Below are 24,018 nucleotides of genomic sequence, written 5' to 3' on the forward strand. Positions count from 1 at the left end.
AACTCTCTTGAGAAAATGCAGGGTAGAAATGTCACAACTAATTAATTAATTAAAAAGGGGTAAATGGAGAGGCAAACTGCTTAATACACACAAGGAACAAGTAGTAAGAGGTCATATTGACAATTATGGAAGCTCAAAAGAGTTTGATTTGAACTAAATCAAAACAGTCCGGCACAGTGCATAAAACACACTTTCAACAACTTCATCAATTAAAAGGTCTGGAGCTTATCCATCAAGGACTGAATCCCTCTGGACAATAGATACATAGACGTCATAAACTGTTACGGTATCCTCCCAAACACTTTTAGCAAACCTACTGATGATCATTGCTAGACATTTCCTTTTGCTCTTGGGATGCAACTTGAAGCTGCTGGAACTGCATTTCAGGCAAGGTGAGGAAAATTAATGAGCCAAAGCCAAGAGCAAATTTTCTTGATAGAAGACAGTCCAAAGAGGAAAAACAATTTGCACACGCAACCTACTGGCAATGGTCATAACACAGCCAACATGAACTGAACAAGAAATAAAACTTCAAAAAAGTTCAAAAAAAAAAAAGTACAAAAAGAACTTAGCTATGGCAAAAGCTAAGGCATGAAGATGGGGGAAGAAGGCAGTTTGTCAGAAAAGAACAAATTTTCTCGAAGCTTGATGGGCTGAGCAATGATCAGTGGAGGCCAGGGGGTTCTCAACAAAGTCCTTGGGACACACCAAGCCAAGTCTAGTTTCAAGATATTCCAATGCATGAGATAAATTTGGGAGTGGAGGAGTGGCCTAGTGGTTAGTGCAGCAGACTTTGATCCTGGGACACTGGGTTCGATTCCCACTACAGCTCCTTGTGACTCTGGGAAGTAATACTTGCAAATATATTGCATGCATATTCAATGTAAGTAGCCTATGGAACTTTGTAACTCAAATGCTTTGAAATGTGCCCCTTGGTGTGTCCTGAGGACTCGGTTGATGGAGTAGACTTAAAGGAAATGTCGCTGGTGGGGAGGGGGTGGAGTTAGGGGCTACTGCAGCAAAAGTACTGCTGTGCATAAGCAATAAATGGATTTGCTTTTACAGAGATCTCTGGAAATATTTCTCCATTTGTGCCAGCTGCAAGCATGTGATTCACATGAGTGATACAGATGAAGTGCTCATTTTCAGAGTGCAAAAAATTCACAGTAAAAAAACACAAAACATAGGCCTCTTTGTGGACCAGTTTTCTTTAACAAAGTGATTTAAAGTTCCAGTACTCTACCTCTTCTTTAGACCAGGTCTGTATTTAGTCTGATAGCAGCTCAGTTCTACAGTCAAACGATGGACAGTCATTTTCAATGAATCATTTTCATCCACCAGCTCTTGAGCTTGTTGTCTTAGTAAAAGCAATTCTGCAAAATCATCTGTGAAACCAAGGCAATATGTTTTCTTAAAGTATACTAGTGGATATTTTATTACACATTCACAGGCTTGTAAAACAAATTCTATTCCAAGTACAACTTTAAAAAGCAGAGAGGATCACGGCTAGTAAAAAAAAAATCATTACAATCACATAAATTAGAGGCTGACCCAAACTGTTTTTTTTTTTTGTTTAGTGTCAGCCATAACCAAAACTACCACCAAAACTATTCATTAATTTTCGTCCACAACCATGTTTCTGCCAGAACCAAAACAAAATAAAGCCTCAAGTCTGGTTGTGTGAAAGTGAACAATTTTTTTTTTTTAAATTACCCAGTGGCGTACCAAGGGTATTTGACACCTGGGGCCGATCATTTTTTAATACCCCCCCTCAAAATCTAGTACTAGGCATACTGAGAATACAAACACAACAAATGTAACTCAGGACCTACAGAGCAATTCTACAATACCATAAAGAAGTAACTTCCATGAGTCACATATGGGGGGTACCTCAGAAAAGGCAGCATCTTAAACACTGCAGTGAGAACTAGAACATCAATACACCTATTGTAAAAAAAACTAAACCAGCCAGAATAGTACAGATAGTCATTCCTGACAGTCAATGCCCACAGAAAACCATGTCTTTTTCACTCCACTATAGAATAAGTAACCACAAACTAAAAATAGAAATATTTAGACAAAAATTAAACGGCACCCCCCCAAGAAGCCATACTCTGCATACAATGCACCACAGAAATAGTGATAGTGATATATGTTCCCTAGTACTGTGCAAAATATAAACACCCTTGTTTACTAAGCCACGCTAGCAGCTACCATGTGCTAAAGCTGACACAACCCATTTACATTAACTGTGTAAGCGCCTACAATATCCTTATAGATGCCTACACAGTTAGCTTGTGTGCTAATTGTAGGCGCATTAAAAATGCTAATGTGCCTTAGTAAACAGGGCCCTTAGCTTTTTAAGGCCAAAACCTCCTTCTTCAGGTCAATATAGTATACTGCTGTTACAGTATTCTGTTCTGACCTGAGGAAGGGGGTTTTGGTGTTCAAAGTTAGTCAAAATGTATTAAAATTAGTCCAACAAAAAGGATTACCTTATTTCCAATTTCTATTTTATAAACATTTATAACACAGTCACAATACTACTTATCCTAAAGCAAAAAAAGAAAAAAATTTTTATCTACCTTTGTTGTCTCTGGTTTTGTCACGGCTGTGGCCGTGACCACCCTCAGACTTACCCTGTTTCTGGGAGTCAGTGTCTGTGCTGGCTTCTGCTTGTCTCTGTGTCTGTCTCTGTCTTAGTTTCTCTCTGGCTCTGTGTGCTGATTGCCCTATGAACCTCACGTGTGGGCTATGCCTCTTCCAAGATGGCTGCCGCCGACTCCTCTATGCCAGTATCCAGATGGCTCCCGCTGGGCTGACTTCTCTTTGTGTCAAGCCTCTGTTTGGAGGGCAAGGTGATTGCTGCAGCTGTGCCTCTGGTGTGGAAGGGCTTTATTAATCACTAGAGACTACAGCCCTGGCCTTTGCATTTGTCTAAGGGCCCTGGTGTGTAGAGTGCTCGTACACTGTTTCAGTGTTTGCTCTGTGTGAGTTTCTATGTTTGACTAGATAGCTTGGGCACAGTTTGCTTGTTAGCCTGTGTATAGCTCGCTAGTTCTCTGTGTATGTTCCTAGTGTAGGACTTGTTAGCTTGGGCACAGCTTTGCTTGTTAGCCTGTGTATAGCTTTGCTAGTTCACTGTGTTTGTTTCCAGTGTATGACTTGTTAGCTTGGGCACAGCTTTGCTTGTTAGCCTGTGTGTAGCTTTGCTAGTTCACTGTGTTTGTTTCTAGTGTATGACTTGTTAGCTTGGGCACAGCTTTGGTTGTTAGCTGGTGTATAGCTTTACTAAGTCTCCCTGAGTTTGCTCTGTGTATGTTTCCAGTGTATGGCTTGTTAGCTTGGGCACAGCTTTGGTTGTTAGCTGGTGTATAGCTTTACTAAGTCTCCTGAGTTTGCTCTGTGTATGTTTCCAGTGTATGGCTTGTTAGGTTGGGTACAGCTTTGGATGTTAGCTGGTGTATAGCTTTACTAAGTCTCCTGAGTTTGCTCTGTGTATGTTTCCAGTGTATGACTTGTTAGCTTGGGCACAGCTTTGGTTGTTAGCTGGTGTATAGCTTTACTAAGTCTCCTGAGTTTGCTCTGTGTATGTTTCAGTGTATGACTTGTTAGCTTGGGCACAGCTTTGGTTGTTAGCTGGTGTATAGCTTTACTAAGTCTCCTGAGTTTGCTCTGTGTATGTTTCCAGTGTATGACTTGTTAGCTTGGGCACAGCTTTGTTTGTTAGCTTGTGTATAGCTTTACTAGTTTTCCTGAGTTGCTTAGAGTATGTTTCTTGTGTATGACTGGTTTGCTTGGGCATAGCGTTCCTATTAGCTGGGTACAGTTTACTAGTCATTGTGTTTAACCTGCCTACTGCCGGAACCCGGACATTCCCTGCCTGTCTGCCCTGCCTTCGCCTAGGTGCCTGGGGGCACTCCTGGATCCTCATTCCTGCTGTTCCGACTTGCGAGTTCAGTTCTGTTTTTTCTGTAAGTCCTGCCGGCCGCCCGAACCTGAGGCTCAACCCTCGGGGAAAGGTGGTTAAGCGTAGGTGAAGCCTAGGTCCAGTGTGTTCCAGTCCAGCGGGTTCCGGTCCCGTGGGTTTCCCGCTCCAGTGTGTTCTAGTCAGCAGGTTTCACTCCTGTATGTTCCAGTCCAGTGGGGCCACTCCAGTGTGTTCCAGTCCAGCGGGCTCCACGCCAGTGCGCACCCGTCCGGTGCGTTCCAGTTCCGTGTATTCCTGTGTGGAACTCCAGTCCGGGGTTCCGGTCCAGTTTTGTCTCATCTCTACCTTGAAAATGATCTTGCCTGCCACTGCCGCTCCACGGTAGTGGCCCAAGGACTCACGAACCAGTGCTCCCGGGGAAGAAGCCTGACCGTCTGCCAAGGTCCTCGAGCACGCGACAGGTTTCTGCTTTCCTCATCTTCTCTTCATTCTTTCCCTTCCATCCAGCATCTGCTTTGTATCTGTCCCTGCAATCCAGCGTCAGACCTCTCTTTCCCCTCTATCCAGCATCTGCCCTTTCTCTCCCCCTTCCATCCAGCGTCTGCCTTCTCTCTTACCTTTTCATCCATGGTCTGCTCTTCTTTCTCTTCCATCCAGGGTCTGCCCTCTCTCTCTGCTCCTTCCATCTACACCATCTGCCCTCATTTCTCCCATTCCAATCCAGGGTCTACCCCCCCATCTCTCTCTCTTTGCCCTTCCACCACCATCTCCTTTTCGATCCCTTCCATCCAGGGTCTGTCTTTCCTCTCTCTCTGCCCCTTCTTCCATCCACTGTCTGCCTTCTCTCTCTCTCTCTCTCTGTCCCTTCTTCCATATCTGCCCTCTTTCTCTCCCTTTCATCCAGTGTCTCCTCTCTCTCATTTTTACCTGATCGAACCTTCCTCCCCACCCCCACCATGCTGCTGCTGCTTCTGGTCCCTCTCCCGCTCAAAACTAGCAGCAGCAGCAGGAACCCCCCCCCCCCCCCCAAAAAAAAAAAAAAAAAAAAAAAAAAAAGGCTAAAAAAATGTCAAGCTCACAGGGCCTTACCTATCAGTGGCTGCTAGCTCTGCTCTGGAATGGAACTGGAAGTGACATCAAAGGGATGGGATCAGCAGCCACGGGTAGTGCACACCCCGCGATCTTCCTATTTGTTTGCCACCACTGCTGCTAGTCTGCAGGAAGAGAAGTAGTAGCGGCAGTGGCTGGAAGAAGGCAGGGGACCAGCCAGAGGAGTGGCAGCAGCGGCGGCCCGGCAGAGGGAATAGAGGGACTGGAGCAGCGGGAGCGAAGCACCCTTTTGATTTGTATCCGGGGCAGACCACCCCCACTGTCCCACCCTTGGTACACCACTGAAATTATCATTTCTGAAATATTTACATATTTCCAGACCAGAACATTAAAGGAAAAAAGGAGATAAATAATCCTCATCTCCCATAAACAAGAGAATAAAGGCATGAAAAATATACACAAAGGCAATAGAACTTAGCACAGCCCATATTATCTGGGGGACAAAGGACAAAAAAAAATGAGTAAAGAAGAAAAAGATATATTTAGAAAATTATAGGAACAAGTCATTACAAAAGATGTTGCAACAGGGCAAGCATAACTTTGAATGTCACATGTCTGTCCATAGGGCCTTCAGTTACTGGAGTAGATGTCCCCACTATCTTCCTTTCTTCCCTATATTATAGCCAAAAGCTATTCGAAGGTAACAGAGAGGACTCACCCAGCAGGATGTCAGATTTATTTATTTTGTTACATTTGTACCCCGCACTTTCCCACTCATGGCAGGCTCAATGCGGCTTACATGGGGCAATGGAGGGTTAAGTGACTTGCCCAGAGTCACAAGGAGCTGCCTGTGCCTGAGGTGGGAATCGAACTCAGTTCCTCAGTTCCCCAGGACCAAAGTCCACCACCCTAACCACTAGGCCACTCCTTTAACTTCTAATCAGTGCTCCAAGAGGTGGCAAATCATTTATGGAAAATCAGGTGCTGGAGTTTTGTTTATTAATTTCTGAAGTCACAATAGTACTCTCTCCCTTCCCCCCAAAAGAATGACTGCATTTTGTAACTCCAGCTATAATTCAAAGGGAAGTCCACCAGAACAAAGCACCCTCAAACTGTGATTTGCACTTATGCTAGGTAATTATTACCCTAGCCTAATATACAACACCAACCTCTGTAATTATAGTGCACATGCTAAATGACTAAGTAAATAAAGAACTACCACAGCACCTGTGATTCTTTACACGTGACAACACTTTTTAATTAATTAAATATTTGGTATACTGGGAGAACTCAGTGTGTCTCATGCCTCTTTTCTAGATTCACACAACTTGTAAAGGCACCAAGACAGCTCCTAGCCTCTTTATCTCAGACCCTATCTTCTCCCAACTCAACCTCCAGCTGCAGCACCTGCCATCCCATCCTTCTTCCATCCCCACTTTCTACCTGACAACCTCCTCTCCCTTCTGCAGCCAGCCTCCTTGTCTCTCTGGCCTCTCCCCCCAACCCCCTGGTCCATCTTCTTCCCATGACTGTCTCTGTTCTTTCCTCTCCCCCCCATCGACCATCTCTCTATCAGACCTCTTCTTCCCCTTCCCCAAGGTCCATCCTCCCCAACTCCGTCTATTCTCTCCTCTCTGCCCTCCCATCGGCACAAATTAGAAACAAATTAGCTCTACAGTGACAGAAAAATACCTACTATACCTGAATGTACACTACTTTGACAGCTTGCGGCTTGCAGGCAGTATATAATAAATTACAAATAAATAAGATGCCACATATTTTTCACCGGTCGTATTGAAAAAGATTTTTCCTCCCCATTGTCTCTACAGAAAATCTTCACTGAAGGAGACGTGTAGTCAGGTTTTTTATTACCTGACATATTTTTATTTTCCACAGCTTCCTGAAGTTTTCTGTTTTCACATTCCAGTTCTTTTAGCTTTGACTTCATTCTCTTTATTTGTAGTCTTAATTCCTGTAGCTGCATGACCATATGTTTTGGTTTTTTCAGTTAGCTCACGATTCCTGCTCTTTAGTCCTTCCATTTCTTCTTTAGTTTGATCCACTTGTTCTGATATGCCATATCTACAACAAAGCAGATGTGCAACTTTTAACACTCAACCTGGACTATAAGAGTTAACAGATATGCAAAGGAAAAAACCCCACTGACACTTAATCAGCTGAAACTGCTTTTTATGATATTGAGATGAGAAATTTTGAAAGGACATTCAAGTCAGAATAGGGATGCCCGCGTCAGAACATCCCAAATGGATGCCCATCTCACATGTATTTTCAAACAGGAAATAAATCAAGATTTCCTATTTAAAAATACATGAGATGGATGTCCATGTGCTGGAGACATCCAGCATAAACATTTTATAAACGAGAATGTCCAAATAATAAACCGGGGGTGGGGGGGGGGGGGGTGGCAACAAGAGAACGGATGTCTATATGGCAGCATTCTTAGAAAATGGCCACCCAGGTGTCCATGCACAGCAAAGGGGGAGCCTACTAGTTAGTGCAGTGGACTAACCAAAGGACTTAGGTTCAAATTCCACTTTGTTATTTTGTAATTGTGAGCCCTCCAGGAACAACAGCATACCTACTGTACTTGAATGTATACCATTTCTATAACCTTTAGGCTTGCAGGTGGCTTATATATTTAGGTACAGTAAATATTTTTTCTGTTTCTGAAGGGCTCACAATTAAAAAAAACAAAACAAAAAATAAAGACAGTTGAAGTGGGATTTGAACCTGGGTTGATTGGTTTACAGTCCACTGCACTAACCACTAGGCTACTCCTGAGACTTACTTCCTGCTTTGTTAACAATGCCCATAGTACCTAAACCTGAGCCTGGCATCCCCTTTTGGTTTCACTTTCAGGGAAGAGGGGGAGAGAGAGGGGGACAGCAACCACTGGGGATTAATGAGGTGTCATGCCTTAATCCCTTCCAGTGGAAGGCTGTTTCATCAGGGCAACCTTTTGCACCCTGGACATTTCTTCCCCTTCTGTACTTATTCTTGGATGTCCAGATTTCAGGCCCGCCCAAAACACACTCCCTTGCTACTTGGATACATTGCAGTTTTGGACGTCCTTTTTCTGCCTTTGCAAGATCTGTACATGGATGATTCAAACATATGGATATCCGTTTCAGAATTATGGGAAGTCCATATTGTCACCAGGGAGAGCGCTCCCGGTACAATCAAGAAACAAACGCCCACCAGCAACTTCAACCTTAAGGCTTTTATTCCATGCAGGTTTCTAGCAGACCTGATACACGATTCGAACAGCAGCATTCACCTTCAGTCTTAAACACATGTAAGCCACCTGAAAGTGTGTGGCAAATAATCCCCTTTAAGCAGTAGGCTGCCAGCACCTACCAGGATTCAATACATGCTCACAGTCAGCTTCAGTCTGGGCTCTTTATCCAGTGCACAGTAAATAGTAGTTCAATTCCCAAGACAAACAGTTCATTCAGTTCATCATCCCAATTAAATCACAAAGCAGCCTTTACCTTCAGGAGGTTTCAATACTTTAAGGACTTCTCACACCCAAGGGATTTTCCCTGCAACTGCTTCTCTCTCACTTCTTCTCTCCTCCTGAACTGAACTCCCCTGGGACTCCTTCCCACCTGCCTAATCAATCCCTGGCTTCTGCTCTCACAACCAATCATTCTCCTTCCACTAGCTTCCCCCACACCCATACCAGCTGAGTTAAGCATTAGACTAATGAGGAGCTCCTGCACACAGGGTTTCCTATCTCTCTTTCCCCCTAGTGGCAGCCACTCTACACATCCTGCCAGCTTACACCCATGTCCTCCCCGATTGCAGCAAGGAGTCCAGTCCGGGTTCTTCATCTCACCCCCTGGATCCTTGCCTGCAATGCCTTCTGGGACTTGTATTTCAAACTGAAACTGCCTTAACCCAACTATTCTGGATGTGACTATCACAATATGCTTTGAAAATAAGCACTTACGTGTAATAAATTGTAATATGCTAGTTTCCTTTTACTCAAGTAGGATCAAAACATTTAACAATTAAAGCACTTCAGAAACAGATACACAACTAGCATTGTTGTGGATAATCTGCCTGCGTATTTCTTGCACCTGGATGACATACTTTAAAGAAATGAGAAAAATAACATTGTCATTGCCTAATAAATAGAAAAAAGGGTATTTGCTAAAGATCACAAAGATATCATACAAAGACCTCATTTATTGTCCCAGGATTTCTCTTTAATATAGTTAGCTGTACTAACTACAAGATGATGTCTCCTGCTGTTACGATTTTGACAAATTGTATTAGCTTTTGTGTCTTTAGGCATTTGTTACAGAAAGAGCAAGAATTCCTTATGTTTCTGACAGTGGTATCAGTTTATCTTTATTCATCTATTCATACACGGACAATTTAACAATATAATTGTACTGGCAACAGAAAATTCTGCAAATAACAAGAAAGTTGCATGCATGCACTCTACATGCATGTGGAGGAAAAAAAAAGATAAAAATACACAGAAAAGCAGAAGGAATTGCATAGTAGCTGGTGAGATTCCCACACTATCATATGAAGAAAAAAAAGAAGATGGTGGATGGAGCACTGTGACTAGTGAGGTTCCCAGGCCCCTCCAGTCAAACAGAAGGAAGTACATGAAGCATAAAATTAGAGACAAGCAGAGAGGCCTTGGAGCAAGGGGGGAGGAGGAAGGAAGAGAGAAAACTGAATCCTAGATCTACACATAAACTAGTCAATTAGGTGCTAATAACTATTGGTGTTAACAAGCATTTAATTGGCAGTAATAAGAAGTTGTGTGGATCTGTCCTACTTCCTATTCTATAACATGTGAACAACTCCAAATAAGCGTGACCATGGGGGAAGGGGCATTCCCCAGAAATTAGGAACGATGCTATAGAATGCCTACATTTGGATGCCTTACTGCCATGAGTTGGGCGCCAGCATTTACATCAGTCTTTAGCAGGCATAAATGCTCACGCCAAAAGTTAGGTGGAAAATGCGCACAAAGCTAGTATTATATAAGGGAAACTCTGAACAGAACGCCTATACAGAATACTAGCTTAGCACAGATCATCCCTGTGCTTAACTTTGGGCACCATTTACTGTAAAATCTCAAAAAGGCTTCAAAAAATATATGTATATTAGGTGAAACATAGGCAGGCAGCAGCTATGAACAAAAAAAATAAATTCCAAAAAAAGAGCACCACCAGTCGGGGCTTTGACTGTGCAAATGGTAGCACATACATGTGTAAGCAGTGATTTTGCGACCTACAAAAGTAAATGTCACTTAAATATATACATGTTGACGTTTACAAAGTCATATCTGCGGGCAGCCAATTAAGGAACCAAGCCCCTTCCCCCATTCAGTCCTCTAAAACTTGTTTAACCAGGTATTTAGCTAACATCTATGTACGCCTCACAGCAGGTGTAAATGTCAACAGCTAGATACATTGATAATGATTTAAAAATAAAAAACCCAACCAGAAGATGTTTTATAATGTTTTTAGCGTTTGGTGTAAACTATTTTGAATGGCTTATCTGGGTCAGTGGTATAGAAATTTTTAAATAAGACAGGACTTAACAAGGATCTGGGTTTTCTAGCCCATTATAAACCATAAAGTTGTATTTCTCTGTTTATCACTCTCCTCTCACCTACCCACACCCATCCTGTTAAACTAACAATGAAACGAAATGCTTTGATATACCCATGCATACCTCCTACCCACCCCCACCTTGCTAGACTGTCATCAAAATGCTTTGATGCTTCACTTATATATGCTATCAACTAACACATTTGCTTATTTCCGATCTGACGAAGAAGGGCAACCTTCGAAAGCTAATCAAGAAATGTATTAAGATATGTCCAATAAAAAAGGTATCATCTTATTTTCTTTTCCATGTTTTATTTTGTTTGATTTCTACTGATAACCTTTAAGAGTGGACTAACACGGCTACCACACCTCTCTACTTAAAATAAGCAAATAAGGCAACAATTATGCAAGTGTAATAAACCACTGAATGCTGGAATAAAAATTTCAGATAAAACCCAACCTGACTGGTCGTTCTTCATGGGATTGTTCCTTCTTGGGAACTCATCACTGTTAGCCGTACCAACAAAAGATCTTGGCATTTCTGCAACCACAGCATTCTTCAACTCTAAATAAAGCACATTTACATAAAAGTCTTCATTATCTTCCTTTATTTCTTTTACAAACTAGTTTCATTTAAATTACAAGAACTGTGAAAAGAGTGATTATGCAAGGAAAAATAAAGAACTCACACAACATATCTTGGCCCCAAAGTTATGGAATGCACTGCCATCATACATCCATTCCGAATTATCATTTATCAAATTTAAGAATCATCTTAAGGCCTATTATTTTGAATTGGTTTACGCTAAAAAAAAAAATGCTCTTAATTCAGCTGGGCAGACTTCTACAATCTGTGCCCTGAGAAAGGCAAGGACAAATCAAGCTCAGGTATACATATAAAGTATCACATACCATGTAAAATGAGTTTATCTTGTTGGGCAGACTGGATGGACCGTACAGGTCTTTAGTCTTTATCTGCCGTCATTTACTATGTTATCATGATTATGTTTGTTTCATTGTAACCCACTCAGATGTTACGATGTGCTGGCTACAAATTTTTTTAAATTAATACTTTGTTTTTTCTCTTTTAGACAGTTTGCAACCCTCAAAATGGCATCACCTTCTATCTCATGACTCTACAGTAATTTCTTAAGAAGCCTCTCATGAGGGACTTTGTCAAATGCCTTCTGAAAATCTAAATATACTATATCAAATCATATTGCCATTATCTATTTGTTCACACTTCCATTAAAAAAAATATCTAAAAGGTTGGAAAGACAAGTCTTGCCTTTGCTGAACCCAAGAGAATCCAAGAAGAAGAAACTGTAGTCTGCAAATAATGTCATGCACATCTTCCAATATAGGGGAGCTTTATTCCAATCAATTCTAGAATATGCAATGCCCCTTTACATGGAGAAAGAAACATTGTTCCTCAGTAATCCAACAGGAGAAGTCAAGAAGAGGAAACTATAGTCTGCAAATAATGCCATGGAAGGGGGCATTGTATATTTTAGAACTGATTGGAAAGCTCCCCTGTATTTGAAGACGTGAATTCAACTTTTTGTGGAAGACTTTGCTGAACTCATGCAAACTCATTCCCATTAAGCCATGTCTATATGTATGATCAATACAATTTGTTTAGGATAGCTTCATCCATTTTACCTGGCACCAAGGTCAGGCTCACAGGTCTATAGTTTCTCAAATCACCACAGGAACCCTTTCTAAAACTACAGTTACACTGGCCACCCTCTAATCCTCACATGACCATTTGGAATGATAGATTGAAGAATACTAATAATAGGTTAGCAATTTCATGTTTGAGCTTTCATTTCTCTGGGATGAATGATACCCAGTCCTGGTGATACAATAGAACAAATTGATATTCAACAGCAACATCTTCTAGACTTAGTGATGAATGTCAGAATTCATGCAAACGTTTGACCACGGCAATCGATCCTTTTAATTTTTTCTAATAAATTTCATTTTATCATAGTCTCCCTTTATAAAATTAAATGCTAGACCGGTAGATTTATGAGTCTTTGTTCCAGTGATGACAAATTGTATTGTGATCACTATTGTCTTGCAGTCCCAACACCATTAAGTTTCAAGTTTACTTTATTCTTGATATACTACTCATCAAGCCAACTGAGTGGTTTGCAATATTACATTTAAATGGGCAGTGAAAAAAAATAAAGAAAAGATGAGGGAAACATACAACTCATTATAGGTAAGGAATTAAAGATAGAGTTAGGAAAAGCAACTGCTGTGTCATCCAGTCTCATGCTCTGGTCCCACCTCTTCCTTGATCTACTACTACTACTATAAATCATTTCTATAGACCTACCAGTCGTATGCAGCGCTTCACAATTCTAATGGATAATACTTTTTACAAAGAAATAGCTCTTCAGACATGTCTTAAATTTCACAAATGAAGATTCCAAGTGCAGATGTAATGGCAGGGCAGTCCACAAGGAGAGAACAATCACATTGAATAGAGAACTGCATAGATACTCATTAACAATCTGACAGAAGGATGGAACAGTCAGCAAATGCTAGCTGGCAGACAGTAGCGTCCTACTCGGTACATATTTGCCCCATGTCCTGAGGAACCAAGTAAGAACTACATATAAACTATTTTTCCTGTCTTGTCAGATCATGGACCAAGAAGCAGTCATTTATGACACCTAGAAAGTTTATTTCCTTTGCACCTCTCAATCAGACATTTACCCAATCAACATTGGATTAACTGAAATCTACACCTGGTGACGAGCAAGAATTCTCCTCAATGCATCCTGTTAGTGAAGCAGAAGCTCTTGTTAGGAAAATGTTCTCAAATGTGATTAGGGATTAAAAAGAAAGGCACCAGATAAGTAGAAAATGATGTGGATTTATTTTTTATTTTATGACGTTATATGATATATGATAAATGAAGTTGTTTCACTGGATGTGATTTTTTGATTTATTCTTGCACTTATAATTAGATGGTTATTGACGGGTTTTAAGTTTTATGATATACCTTTGATCTTTTAGGAGTTTTTTGGCCACATGCTGGAATGGTCTTTTTCTCCCAGTATGAAGATATGGGACCTGGACCAGTGATTGAACTACGAGTCAATGGTGCAGTGTCGTTTTGCCACTGTGTAGCTTACTGAGATTTATTTTCCCATTTTTAACTTTATAAGTTACATAAGAACAGAAGAATAGCCATACTGGGTCAGACCAATGGTCCATCTAGCCCAGTATCCTGTTTCCAACAGTGGCCAAGCCAGGTCACAAGTACCTGACAGAAAGCCAAATCGTGGCAACATTTCATGCTACAAATCCCAGGGCAAGCAGTTGTTTCCCCATGTCTGTCTCAATAGCAGTCTATGGACTTTTGCTCCAGGAAATTGTTAAAACCTTTTTTTAAACCCAGATAACACTAACCGCTGTTGCTACATCCTCCGGCAAAGATTTCCAGAGCTTAACTATTCGTTGAGTGACAAAAATATTTCCCCCTATTTCTTTTAAAAGTATTTCCATGGACTTCCTTGAGTGTCCCCTAGTCTTTGTGCTTTTGGAACGAGTAGGAAAAAAAAATCGATTCACTTCTACTCGCTCTACACCACTCAGGATTTTGTAGACCTCAATCACATCTCCCCTCATACATCTCTTTTCCAAGCTGAAGAGCCCTAACCTCTTTAACCTTTCCTCAGATGAGAAGAGTTCCATCTCCTTTACCATTTTGGACAATTTTCTTTGAACCTTTTCTAATTCCGCAATATCTTTTTTGAGATATGGTGACCAGAACTGAACACAATATTCAAGGTGAGCTCACATCATGGAGCGATATAGAGGCATAATAATATTTTCAGTCTTACTTACCATCCCTTTCTTAATAATTCCTAGCATCCTGTTTGTTTTTTTTGGCTGCCGCCACACACTAAACAAAAGATTTCAGCATATTATCTACAACTGGATCTTTTTCTTGGGTGCTGACCCCCCCCCCCCCCCCCCCCAAGGTCGACTCTAGCATCAGGTAACTATGATTCGGATTATTCTTTCCAATGTGCATCACTTTGCATTTGTCCACATTAAAATTTCATCTGCCATTTGGATGCCCAGACTTCCAAGTTCCTAAGGTCTTCATGCAATTTTTCACAGTCTGCATATGTTTTAACAACCTTGAATAGTTTTGCGTCATCTGCAAATTTAATCACCTCACTCATTGTCTCGATTTCCGTATCATTTATAAATTTTAAATAGCACCGGTCCCAGTACTGATCCCTGTGGCACTCAACTATTCACCTTCCTCCATTGAGAGAAATGACCATTTAACCCTACCCTCTGTTTTCTGTCCAATAACCAAATCCTAATCCACACCAGAACATTGCCTCCTATCCCATGACTCTAATTTTCTCAGGAGACTCTCATGAGGAACTTTGTCAAAAGCTTTCTGAAAATCTAGATACACTACATCAACCGACGCTCACCTTTATCCACAAGTTGGATTTTATATAAGCTATCTAGTATAAGAATCCAGATCCAGCAAAATGTTTGGGTTTTTTTTTTTTTTAATTGATAATTGAAATCTTGCATTATTACTGTGTTGCCAAATACCTTAGCCCTTCTAATTACTGTTTGCATTTCACTGTCTTTTCATCTTATCCAGGTGGATACTAATTAACTCCACAAGTATATGCCTTCCTTCTCACATGAACTTTCTAATCTATAAAAACTCCATGTTGCATTTTGTTTCCTGTTTGACTCTGTCCCATCCTTAACATATTATGCCACTTCTCCGCCAATTTAATTTCATCCTGCCATTTTGTTATAATTTGTACACCACTATCCCACTGGTTGTCCACCTTCCGCTAGGTCTCAGAGATCTCTATTACATTTAGCTCGATGTTGAGGCAGGGAGAGACCTCCTCAATGCCGATGTGTCACCAGTGTTTGGTGCGGCTCCAGAAGCCATTGGGAATTGATGCTCTTGATACCGGTGTCAATGTATCGAACTTCTGCTCGCCACAAAGTCTCTTGTGCCAGGTCTCTCTACTTTTTTGGGTTCTCTTCTGCATTTGAGCACAAACAGAACAATTAAAGGACCAATGGTCAGGGCCCAGACACTATAGGGACATGTCATAGGGGTCAGGCACAAATCATTGTCCTACTGCAGTCTGTGCACCGCTTAAACTCACTGGCAGGAAAAAAAAAGTCCTGCATATAACTCACAGAAAATAAGAAGAGACAGGAAGGTGAGAAAACAGCTAAAATGCAGATCACTCGCCGCTGCGATGGAAGACATCTTCCTAGCGCTGCAGAAAAAAATGAAACTGCAAGATATGGGCCTACCAAACACTTCTAGAAGGTTTGAAACACTGGGTAGTGTCTGCACTGGGGCTCCATTACTCATATGTGAGAACATATGTCCTGCTTGCCCTCAGAGATGTCAGAATCCAAAATCAGGGTAACAATAAGGGTCGATGGAACCAGTTTCTCCTCTCATGAGCTTTCCAAAAACCCAGTCAAATTCTCCTGCGTCCAGCCTGAAAATAAAATTAAGAAAAAATAAATTTGGTCCAGTTTCAGCAGTACCTTCAGGTTATGCTTGAGCCCTTCCCAGCCCTAATCTGTGTCTCTCCATGGAAAGAGCCACAGGTTGACCTTGGCAATACCTCTGGGGCTGGAGCATTCCACCAACTGTGGAAAGAGGAAAAGGAAATAGCCAGTTCAGCAGGCAGAAGGAGATTTCACCCCCCCCCCCCCACCTCACAATGGAATAGTGCCTCAGTGGTGAGAAGCTGGTGACCCTTATTTCTAAGGTTTGATCTCCACGTAGCTCTCGGATTGGTCATGAAAGACAGTACTCTGTATGGGGATCCTATATTCCTGGGTGTTCATTGGCCTCCCCCCCCCCCCCCCCCCAAGTGCTTCCCAATACCAAGGTGCCCAATTCTAGCACTGAAGTAGCCAAAAATCGAGGGTTTTTTATATTCTCTTCCTGATGAAAAGGCTAAGCTGCTGGGTAACTTGTGGGGGGGGGGGGGGGGGGGCCCTTATGATGTAAAGCCAAATAAACAGAATTCAGGAAAAATTTGGATCTCTGTTTAAACAATGTTTCTTATTTCTACTGTCTCACTCCAGGCATGCACAGCCTCCATGATCTAGTCCGTGTTGGGTCCAGAATCCTCCAGAATGGGCTACGGTGACCCTTCTGCAGAAAATAAAGACCTCTCTCCTCTGCCTATTAATATCCCTATGCAACTCCTGGACAGGCTAATGGCTAACAAGGCTTGAATGATGCAGGTGACGCTGGGAGCTCCTTTGGTTGGATCCTTTAAAATGCCTGGTCGGGACTAGTTCAAGACTAGAGATATCAATTGAAGAATTTAAGTCCTTGTTAAAAACATACTTCTTTTTTTCAGGCTTTCGGGTCTGCTTCATAGAATTAGCCCTCCCCCACCCTGAAACTAGCTTATTTGCATCTCAATGGATGATTGTGTTGGCGTCTCTTAAAGAACAAGAACAGCACCGTATTTGACTACACTCATCTTGTGGTCTCCCCTCCCATCTTTCCCTTATCATGAATGTAAACTGGGTGATTCGATCATTAGGCATATAGATAGCTGGGTGGCTGGTGGACGTGAGGATCGCCTGGTGACTTGCCTGCCTGGTGCGAAGGTGGCGGACCTCACGCGTCACCTAGATAGGATTTTAGATAGTGCTGGGGAGGAGACGGCTGTCTTGGTACATGTGGGTACTAATGACATAGGAAAATGTGGGAGAGAGGTTCTGGAAGCAAAATTTAGGCTCTTAGGTAGAAAGCTGAAATCCAGATCCTCCAGGGTAGCATTTTCTGAAATGCTACCTGTGCCACGCGCAGGGCCCAAGAGACAGGCAGAGCTCCAGAGTCTCAATGCGTGGATGAGACGATGGTGCAGGGAGGAGGGCTTTAGATTTGTTAGGAACTGGGCAACATTCTGGGGAAGGGGGAGCCTATTCCGAAAGGATGGGCTCCATCTTAACCAGAGTGGGACCAGGCTGCTGGCATCGGCGTTTAAGAAGGAGATAGAGCAGCTTTTAAACTAGAAATGGGGGGAAGGCCGACAGTCGCTCAAAAGAGCATGGTTCGGGATAAGGTATCTTTCAAAGATATCACCATAACAGGGAAGATAGAGTATCCTGATAGTGAGGTTGCAAAAGAGATTGTAGTAGATCGGGTATCTTTAAATAACAATAAAAATCAGACAAAAGATTGCCAATTAATACTGTCAAGTACTAAGCATGATGTACTTAGGAACAACAAACATAGTTTGAAATGTCTATATGCGAATGCCAGGAGCCTAAGAAATAAGATGGGGGAGTTGGAATATATTGCACTAAATGAAAAATTAGATATAATAGGCATCTCTGAGACCTGGTGGAAGGAGGATAACCAGTGGGACACTGTCATACCGGGGTACAAATTATATCGTAGTGATAGGGTGAATCGGATTGGTGGAGGGGTAGCATTGTATATTAACGAGAGCCTTGAATCAAATAGATTGAAAATTCTGCAGGAAACAAAACACTCCTTGGAATCACTGTGGATTGAAATTCCATGTGCAAAGGGGAAAAGGATAGTGATAGGAGTGTACTACCGTCCGCCTGGCCAGGACGAACAGACGGATGCGGAAATGTTAAAGGAAATCAGGGACGCAAACAAACTGGGCAACACAATAATAATGGGGGATTTCAATTACCCGCATATAGACTGGGTTAATGTAACATCTGTACACGCAAGGGACATAAGATTTCTTGATGAAATCAAGGACAGCTTCATGGAACAGCTAGTTTAGGAGCCGACAAGAGAAGGAAAAATACTAGACTTAGTCCTTAGTGGTGCTCATGATCTAGTGCAGGGGGTAACGATATGAGGGCCGCTTGATAACAGTGATCATAATATGATCGGTTTTGATATTGGCATTGAAGGAAGTGAAACTAGGAAATCAAGTACGCTAGCGTTTAACTATAGAAAAGGTGATTACGACAAAATGAGAAAAATGGTAAAAAAAAGACTGAAAGGAGCAGCTCGCAGAGTAAAAAACTTGCATCAGGCGTGGATGCTGTTTAAAAACACCATCCTGGAGGTTCAGGACAAATATATTCCACGTATTAGAAAAAAGGGAAAAAAGACTAAACGTCAGCCGGCGTGGCTAAACAGTAAGATAAAGGAAATCATTAGAGCCAAAAAACAATCCTTCAGAAAGTGGAGAAGAGAACCAACTGAAAGTAACAGGATAGATCATAAGGAATGCCAAGCCAAATGCAAAGCGGAGATAAGGAGGGCAAAAAAGGACTTTGAGAAGAAATTAGCGTTGGAAGCAAAAATACATAGTAAAAATTTTTTTAGATACATTAAAAGCAGGAAACCGGCCAAAGAGTCGGTTGGGCCGCTGGACGAAAATGGTGTTAAAGGGGCGATCAAGGAGGACAAAGCCGTAGCGGAGAAATTAAATGAATTCTTTGCTTCGGTCTTCACCGAGGAGGATTTGGGGGGGACACCGGTGCCGGAAAGAATATTTGAAGCGGGGGAGTCGGAGAAACTAAACAAATTCTCTGTAACCTTGGAGGAAGTAATGGGTCAGTTCAGCAAGCTGAAGAGTAGTAAATCACCGGGACCTGATGGTATTCATCCCAGAGTATTAATAGAACTAAAAAATGAACTTGCGGAGCTACTGTTAGAAATATGCAATCTGTCCCTAAAATCGAGTGTAGTACCGGAAGACTGGAGGGTAGCCAATGTTACTCCGATTTTTAAGAAGGGTTCCAGAGAAGATCCGGGAAATTATAGACCGGTGAGTCTGACGTCGGTGCCGGGCAAGATGGTGGAGGCTATTATTAAGAGTAAAATTGCAGAGCATATACAAAAACATGGACTGATGAGACAAAGTCAGCACGGATTTAGTGAAGGGAAGTCTTGCCTCACCAATCTAATGCATTTTTTTGAGGGGGTAAGCAAACATGTGGACAATGGGGAGCCGGTTGATATTGTATATCTGGATTTTCAGAAGGCGTTTGACAAAGTGCCGCACGAAAGACTCCTGAAGAAATTGCAGAGTCATGGAATCGGAGGTAGGGTATTATTATGGATTAAGAACTGGTTGAAAGATAGGAAGCAGAGAGTAGGATTGCGTGGCCAGTATTCTCAATGGAGGAGGGTAGTTAGTGGGGTCCCGCAGGGGTCTGTGCTGGGTCCGTTGCTTTTTAATGTATTTATAAATGACCTAGAGATGGGAATAACTAGTGAGGTAATTAAATTCGCCGATGACACAAAATTATTCAGGGTCGTCAAGTCGCAGGAGGAATGTGAACGATTACAGGAGGACCTTGCGAGACTGGGAGAATGGGCGTGCAAGTGGCAGATGAAGTTCAATGTTGACAAGTGCAAAGTGATGCATGTGGGTAAGAGGAACCCGAATTATAGCTACGTCTTGCAAGGTTCCGCGTTAGGAGTTACGGATCAAGAAAGGGATCTGGGTGTCGTCGTCGATGATACGCTGAAACCTTCTGCTCAGTGTGCTGCTGCGGCTAGGAAAGCGAATAGAATGTTGGGTGTTATTAGGAAGGGTATGGAGTCCAGGTGTGCGGATGTTATAATGCCGTTGTATCGCTCCATGGTGCGACCGCACCTGGAGTATTGTGTTCAGTACTGGTCTCCGTATCTCAAAAAAGATATAGTAGAATTGGAAAAGGTACAGCGAAGGGCGACGAAAATGATAGTGGGGATGGGACGACTTTCCTATGAAGAGAGGCTGAGAAGGCTAGGGCTTTTCAGCTTGGAGAAGAGACGGCTGAGGGGAGATATGATAGAAGTGTATAAAATAATGAGTGGAATGGATCGGGTGGATGTGAAGCGACTGTTCACGCTATCCAAAAATACTAGGACTAGAGGGCATGAGTTGAAGCTAGTGTGGTAAATTTAAAACGAATCGGAGAAAATTTTTCTTCACCCAACGTGTAATTAGACTCTGGAATTCGTTGCCGGAGAACGTGGTACGGGCGGTTAGCTTGACAGAGTTTAAAAAGGGGTTAGATAGATTCCTAAAGGACAAGTCCATAGACCGCTATTAAATGGACTTGGAAAAATTCCGCATTTTTAGGTATAACTTGTCTGGAATGTTTTTACGTTTGGGGAGCGTGCCAGGTGCCCTTGACCTGGATTGGCCACTGTCGGTGACAGGATGCTGGGCTAGATGGACCTTTGGTCTTTCCCAGTATGGCACTACTTATGTACTTATGTACTTATGTACTATCCCTTATTTTCTTCTATGTAAGTCTCCTGGATATAGCTCTGAATTTTATCTTCTACTCCAGTGATCTTCTCTGACTTTTTAAGTCGGGGCTTCTTTGAGTACAAATGAACTGAAGGAGAGCCACCAAATATCTTTCCATGCAAGGCTACAACACTGCTGACCAGTATGTGTCAATGACATCCATCCCACCAGATCACTTTCAAACTTTATTGGGCGTATCCCCAAGGAATTATTCATTTCCACATGCATTCTCCTCATCTATTGAGAAATGACTCATCCTTCAAGCATGCAGCTCTTCCCCTCATTCACGTCCCCCTTTGTGTCATGAACTTGAGTAGAGAGGCAGAAAGTAGCAGGGAAAAAAAACAGAATGATAAAGAAGGCCACAGGCCTTGAACTGAAGAACACTTGTAGTCTGACAGTATATCAAATAAACTGAATTTGAACAACAGGGGCCGAGAGCTGATTCTGCAGGTTGCTCTCACCAGTGTTCCCCTAACTGGGAGGAAGAGGAAGAAAAGAAGAGATCCAACATGCTTGTGAGGTGACCTGCTTAAATATTATCTCAGTAGAGAATCAGAGCTGTGGAAGCTCTGCAATGACTGACTTGGTCTATAGTAATTGCTGTACCATCTGCTGTAGTCAGCCCAGGAACCCTTTATTTCTAAAAAAAAAAAAAAAAAAAACATGAAAATCGTAAAGGTGCTTAGATAGCCCTTAAACATCTACCCTTCCAGGTTTGGAAGCTTGATGAGAAATATAACTAGGGAAAATCAACTAAGCACCAAAATGATCCTTAACATCTCAGGAAACAGAAATGTGTCCTTCTTGGGAACCCCAAAGATCCTTAATCAAACCATGTGTGAATCTGTGCGTGCCCAGTTACAGAATAGGGTTAAGTTAAGCATGCAACATATTTACTTAACTGGTGCTAAATTGGCACTTAATTGGAAATAAGTCTGAATAACTGGCACTATTTATTTATTTATTACATTTGTATCCTGCTCTTTCCCACATACAGCAGGTCCAGTGCAGCTTACATAGTAAAAGAAAGCATCTTACATGGTAAAGAATACAGTAAAACAAGGAAATGAAGGAAGAGTATTATAAATTGTGTTGATCATAACTACTTACATTATGAAAAGTATTACAGAGGACATGCGAAAAGAATATAATGAACTGTGGCAACAGTGTCCCAGAATATATGATTTAGAATAGATGGCTATCTATTGTAACTCCAAGGATCTTTAAACTACTGGAGATGGGGATAATTACATCTGGGGTATTGAGGGTGGCCGGGAGAGGTGGAGAGTATTGAGACGAAAGGACTAGGCATTGAGTTTTTTCTTTATTTAATTTCATCTTAAAGGCATTGGCCCATGAGATCAAGGTGGACATGCCAGTTGTGATTTTATCGGAGATTTTGGATAAATTTGATTTAAAGGGAATAAAAATGGTGACATCATCAGCGTAAATAAAGGGATTAAGGCCATGTTTGGCTAATAATCTGGCCAAGGGGATCATCATGATGTTGAAGAGTATTGGGGAGAGAGGAGATCCCTGTGGTACCCCACATTAAGATGACCATGGGGATGATATATTTGTGGTTCCTTTAACTTGATTAAGACCTGGTTGTGATGAAGTCTTTTAACCAATTGATAATATTACCTCCAATTCCAAGTTTGTCTAAAAGTTTAGCAAGAAAGTTATGATCTACCATGTCAAAAGCGCTTGACAAATCAAATTGCAAAAGGAGGATATTGTTTCCAGTTGTGATTTCCTGTTTGAGAGTAAGGAGGACCGTTTTTGTGCTGTGGGCAGATTGGAAGCCTAATTGTGACTCATGAAGGATGGAAAATTTCTGAATATATTCATTTAGTTGTGAGGTCACTCTATTCTCCATTAGTTTAGTGATCAGAGGAATTGAGGCAATTGGACGGTAGTTGGTAACGTCGTTTGTTGATTTCTTTGGATTTTTTGGTATAGGTGTTAATAAAATATTACCATGATTGGTAGGGAAGGAACCTCGTTGAAGCAGGAAGTTTATGAGAGTGGTGAGATCCAAGATGAAGCATGTTGGGGCATCTTTTAAAAGGTAATTTCGACATGGGTCGAGATGGCATTGTGACTTGGAGAGTATGGAGATGGTTTTGGTGACTTCCTCGGTGGTCAGGGGGGGAAGCTGGACCAAAATCGGTCAGCTGGTATTTCATCTATACTGGGATCAAGTTCTTCAAGAAATGAGTCTGCAGTGATGTTGCCTTGAGAAATTGATTTGCGAAGATTAGTGATTTTGTCACTAAAGTATTTCGCTAACTGGTCAGCCGAAGGACGATTTGATGGTGAGGTTGTCACTGGATCTGTGTTTAAAAGATTTTTTATAAGTTGGAATTGTTTTTAATATCAGTGCCAAATGTAGTAATTTTTTGTGTGTAATAGTCTTTTTTGGCATGTTTAATGGCATATTTATAGGTTCTTTGAGATTGTTTCCAGGAGTTAAAGGTAAGGCTATTTTTAGTCTTTCTCCAAGCTAATTAGCAGTTGTGCTCGTAACATACACCCCTATTCTGTAAACTTGTACAGCACTGCGTAACCCTAGTAGCGCTTTAGAAATGTTAAGTAGTAGTAGTAGTAAACTGAGAGCCTAACGTCTCTTGTGTGCAACTGCAAAAGGGTCATGGCCATGGGCATTCCCAGCGCCATATTATAGAATAATGTCGTTTCTGCGCCTAATTTGGACACCAGTGTTACACCAGGTTTTAACAGGCAAAACTCTAGTGCTCAAAGTTAGGTATGAGAATTGCACTACGCTAGTGTTCTGCATAGGACGTTCTGTGCAGAGTGCCCTTCGCAGAATACTAGTTTAGCGTGGACTGTCACGACACCTAACTTTGGGCACCATGCCCCCTATGTGAGATACACATATATAGATAGATAGATAGATATACACATATACACAGATACAGACCTCTTAAAATGCTACACGAGAGAATAATCTTTCACCATGAAAGAGAACTTGATCATACCTTGTGCTCCTGTTTTCAGCTCATTTACAATACTCTGTGGCTCAACCTCCTGAGAAGAGATTTCACTTTCTTCAGCATCCACAATAGTTGCAGATGATACGATTTCCTGGTTAAAAACATCAGGGAAAGTTAAT

The 24,018-nt window shown here is 41.7% G+C and overlaps 1 protein-coding gene across 1 annotated transcript in view; it reads right to left on the minus strand.

Moving 5' to 3' along the window:
- Positions 1-24,018, minus strand: part of CEP89 (centrosomal protein 89) — a 162,023-nt gene that overhangs the window by 113,257 nt on the left and 24,748 nt on the right. Inside the window, 5 exon segments of the mRNA XM_030204424.1 lie at positions 1,257-1,385; positions 6,854-6,977; positions 6,979-7,049; positions 11,042-11,146; positions 23,885-23,990. Of these exon segments, the coding sequence (XP_030060284.1) occupies positions 1,257-1,385; positions 6,854-6,977; positions 6,979-7,049; positions 11,042-11,146; positions 23,885-23,990 (535 nt within the window).

The sequence above is a fragment of the Microcaecilia unicolor genome, chromosome 5 (genome assembly GCF_901765095.1).
Source record: "Microcaecilia unicolor chromosome 5, aMicUni1.1, whole genome shotgun sequence".
Lineage (NCBI taxonomy): Eukaryota > Metazoa > Chordata > Amphibia > Gymnophiona > Siphonopidae > Microcaecilia > Microcaecilia unicolor.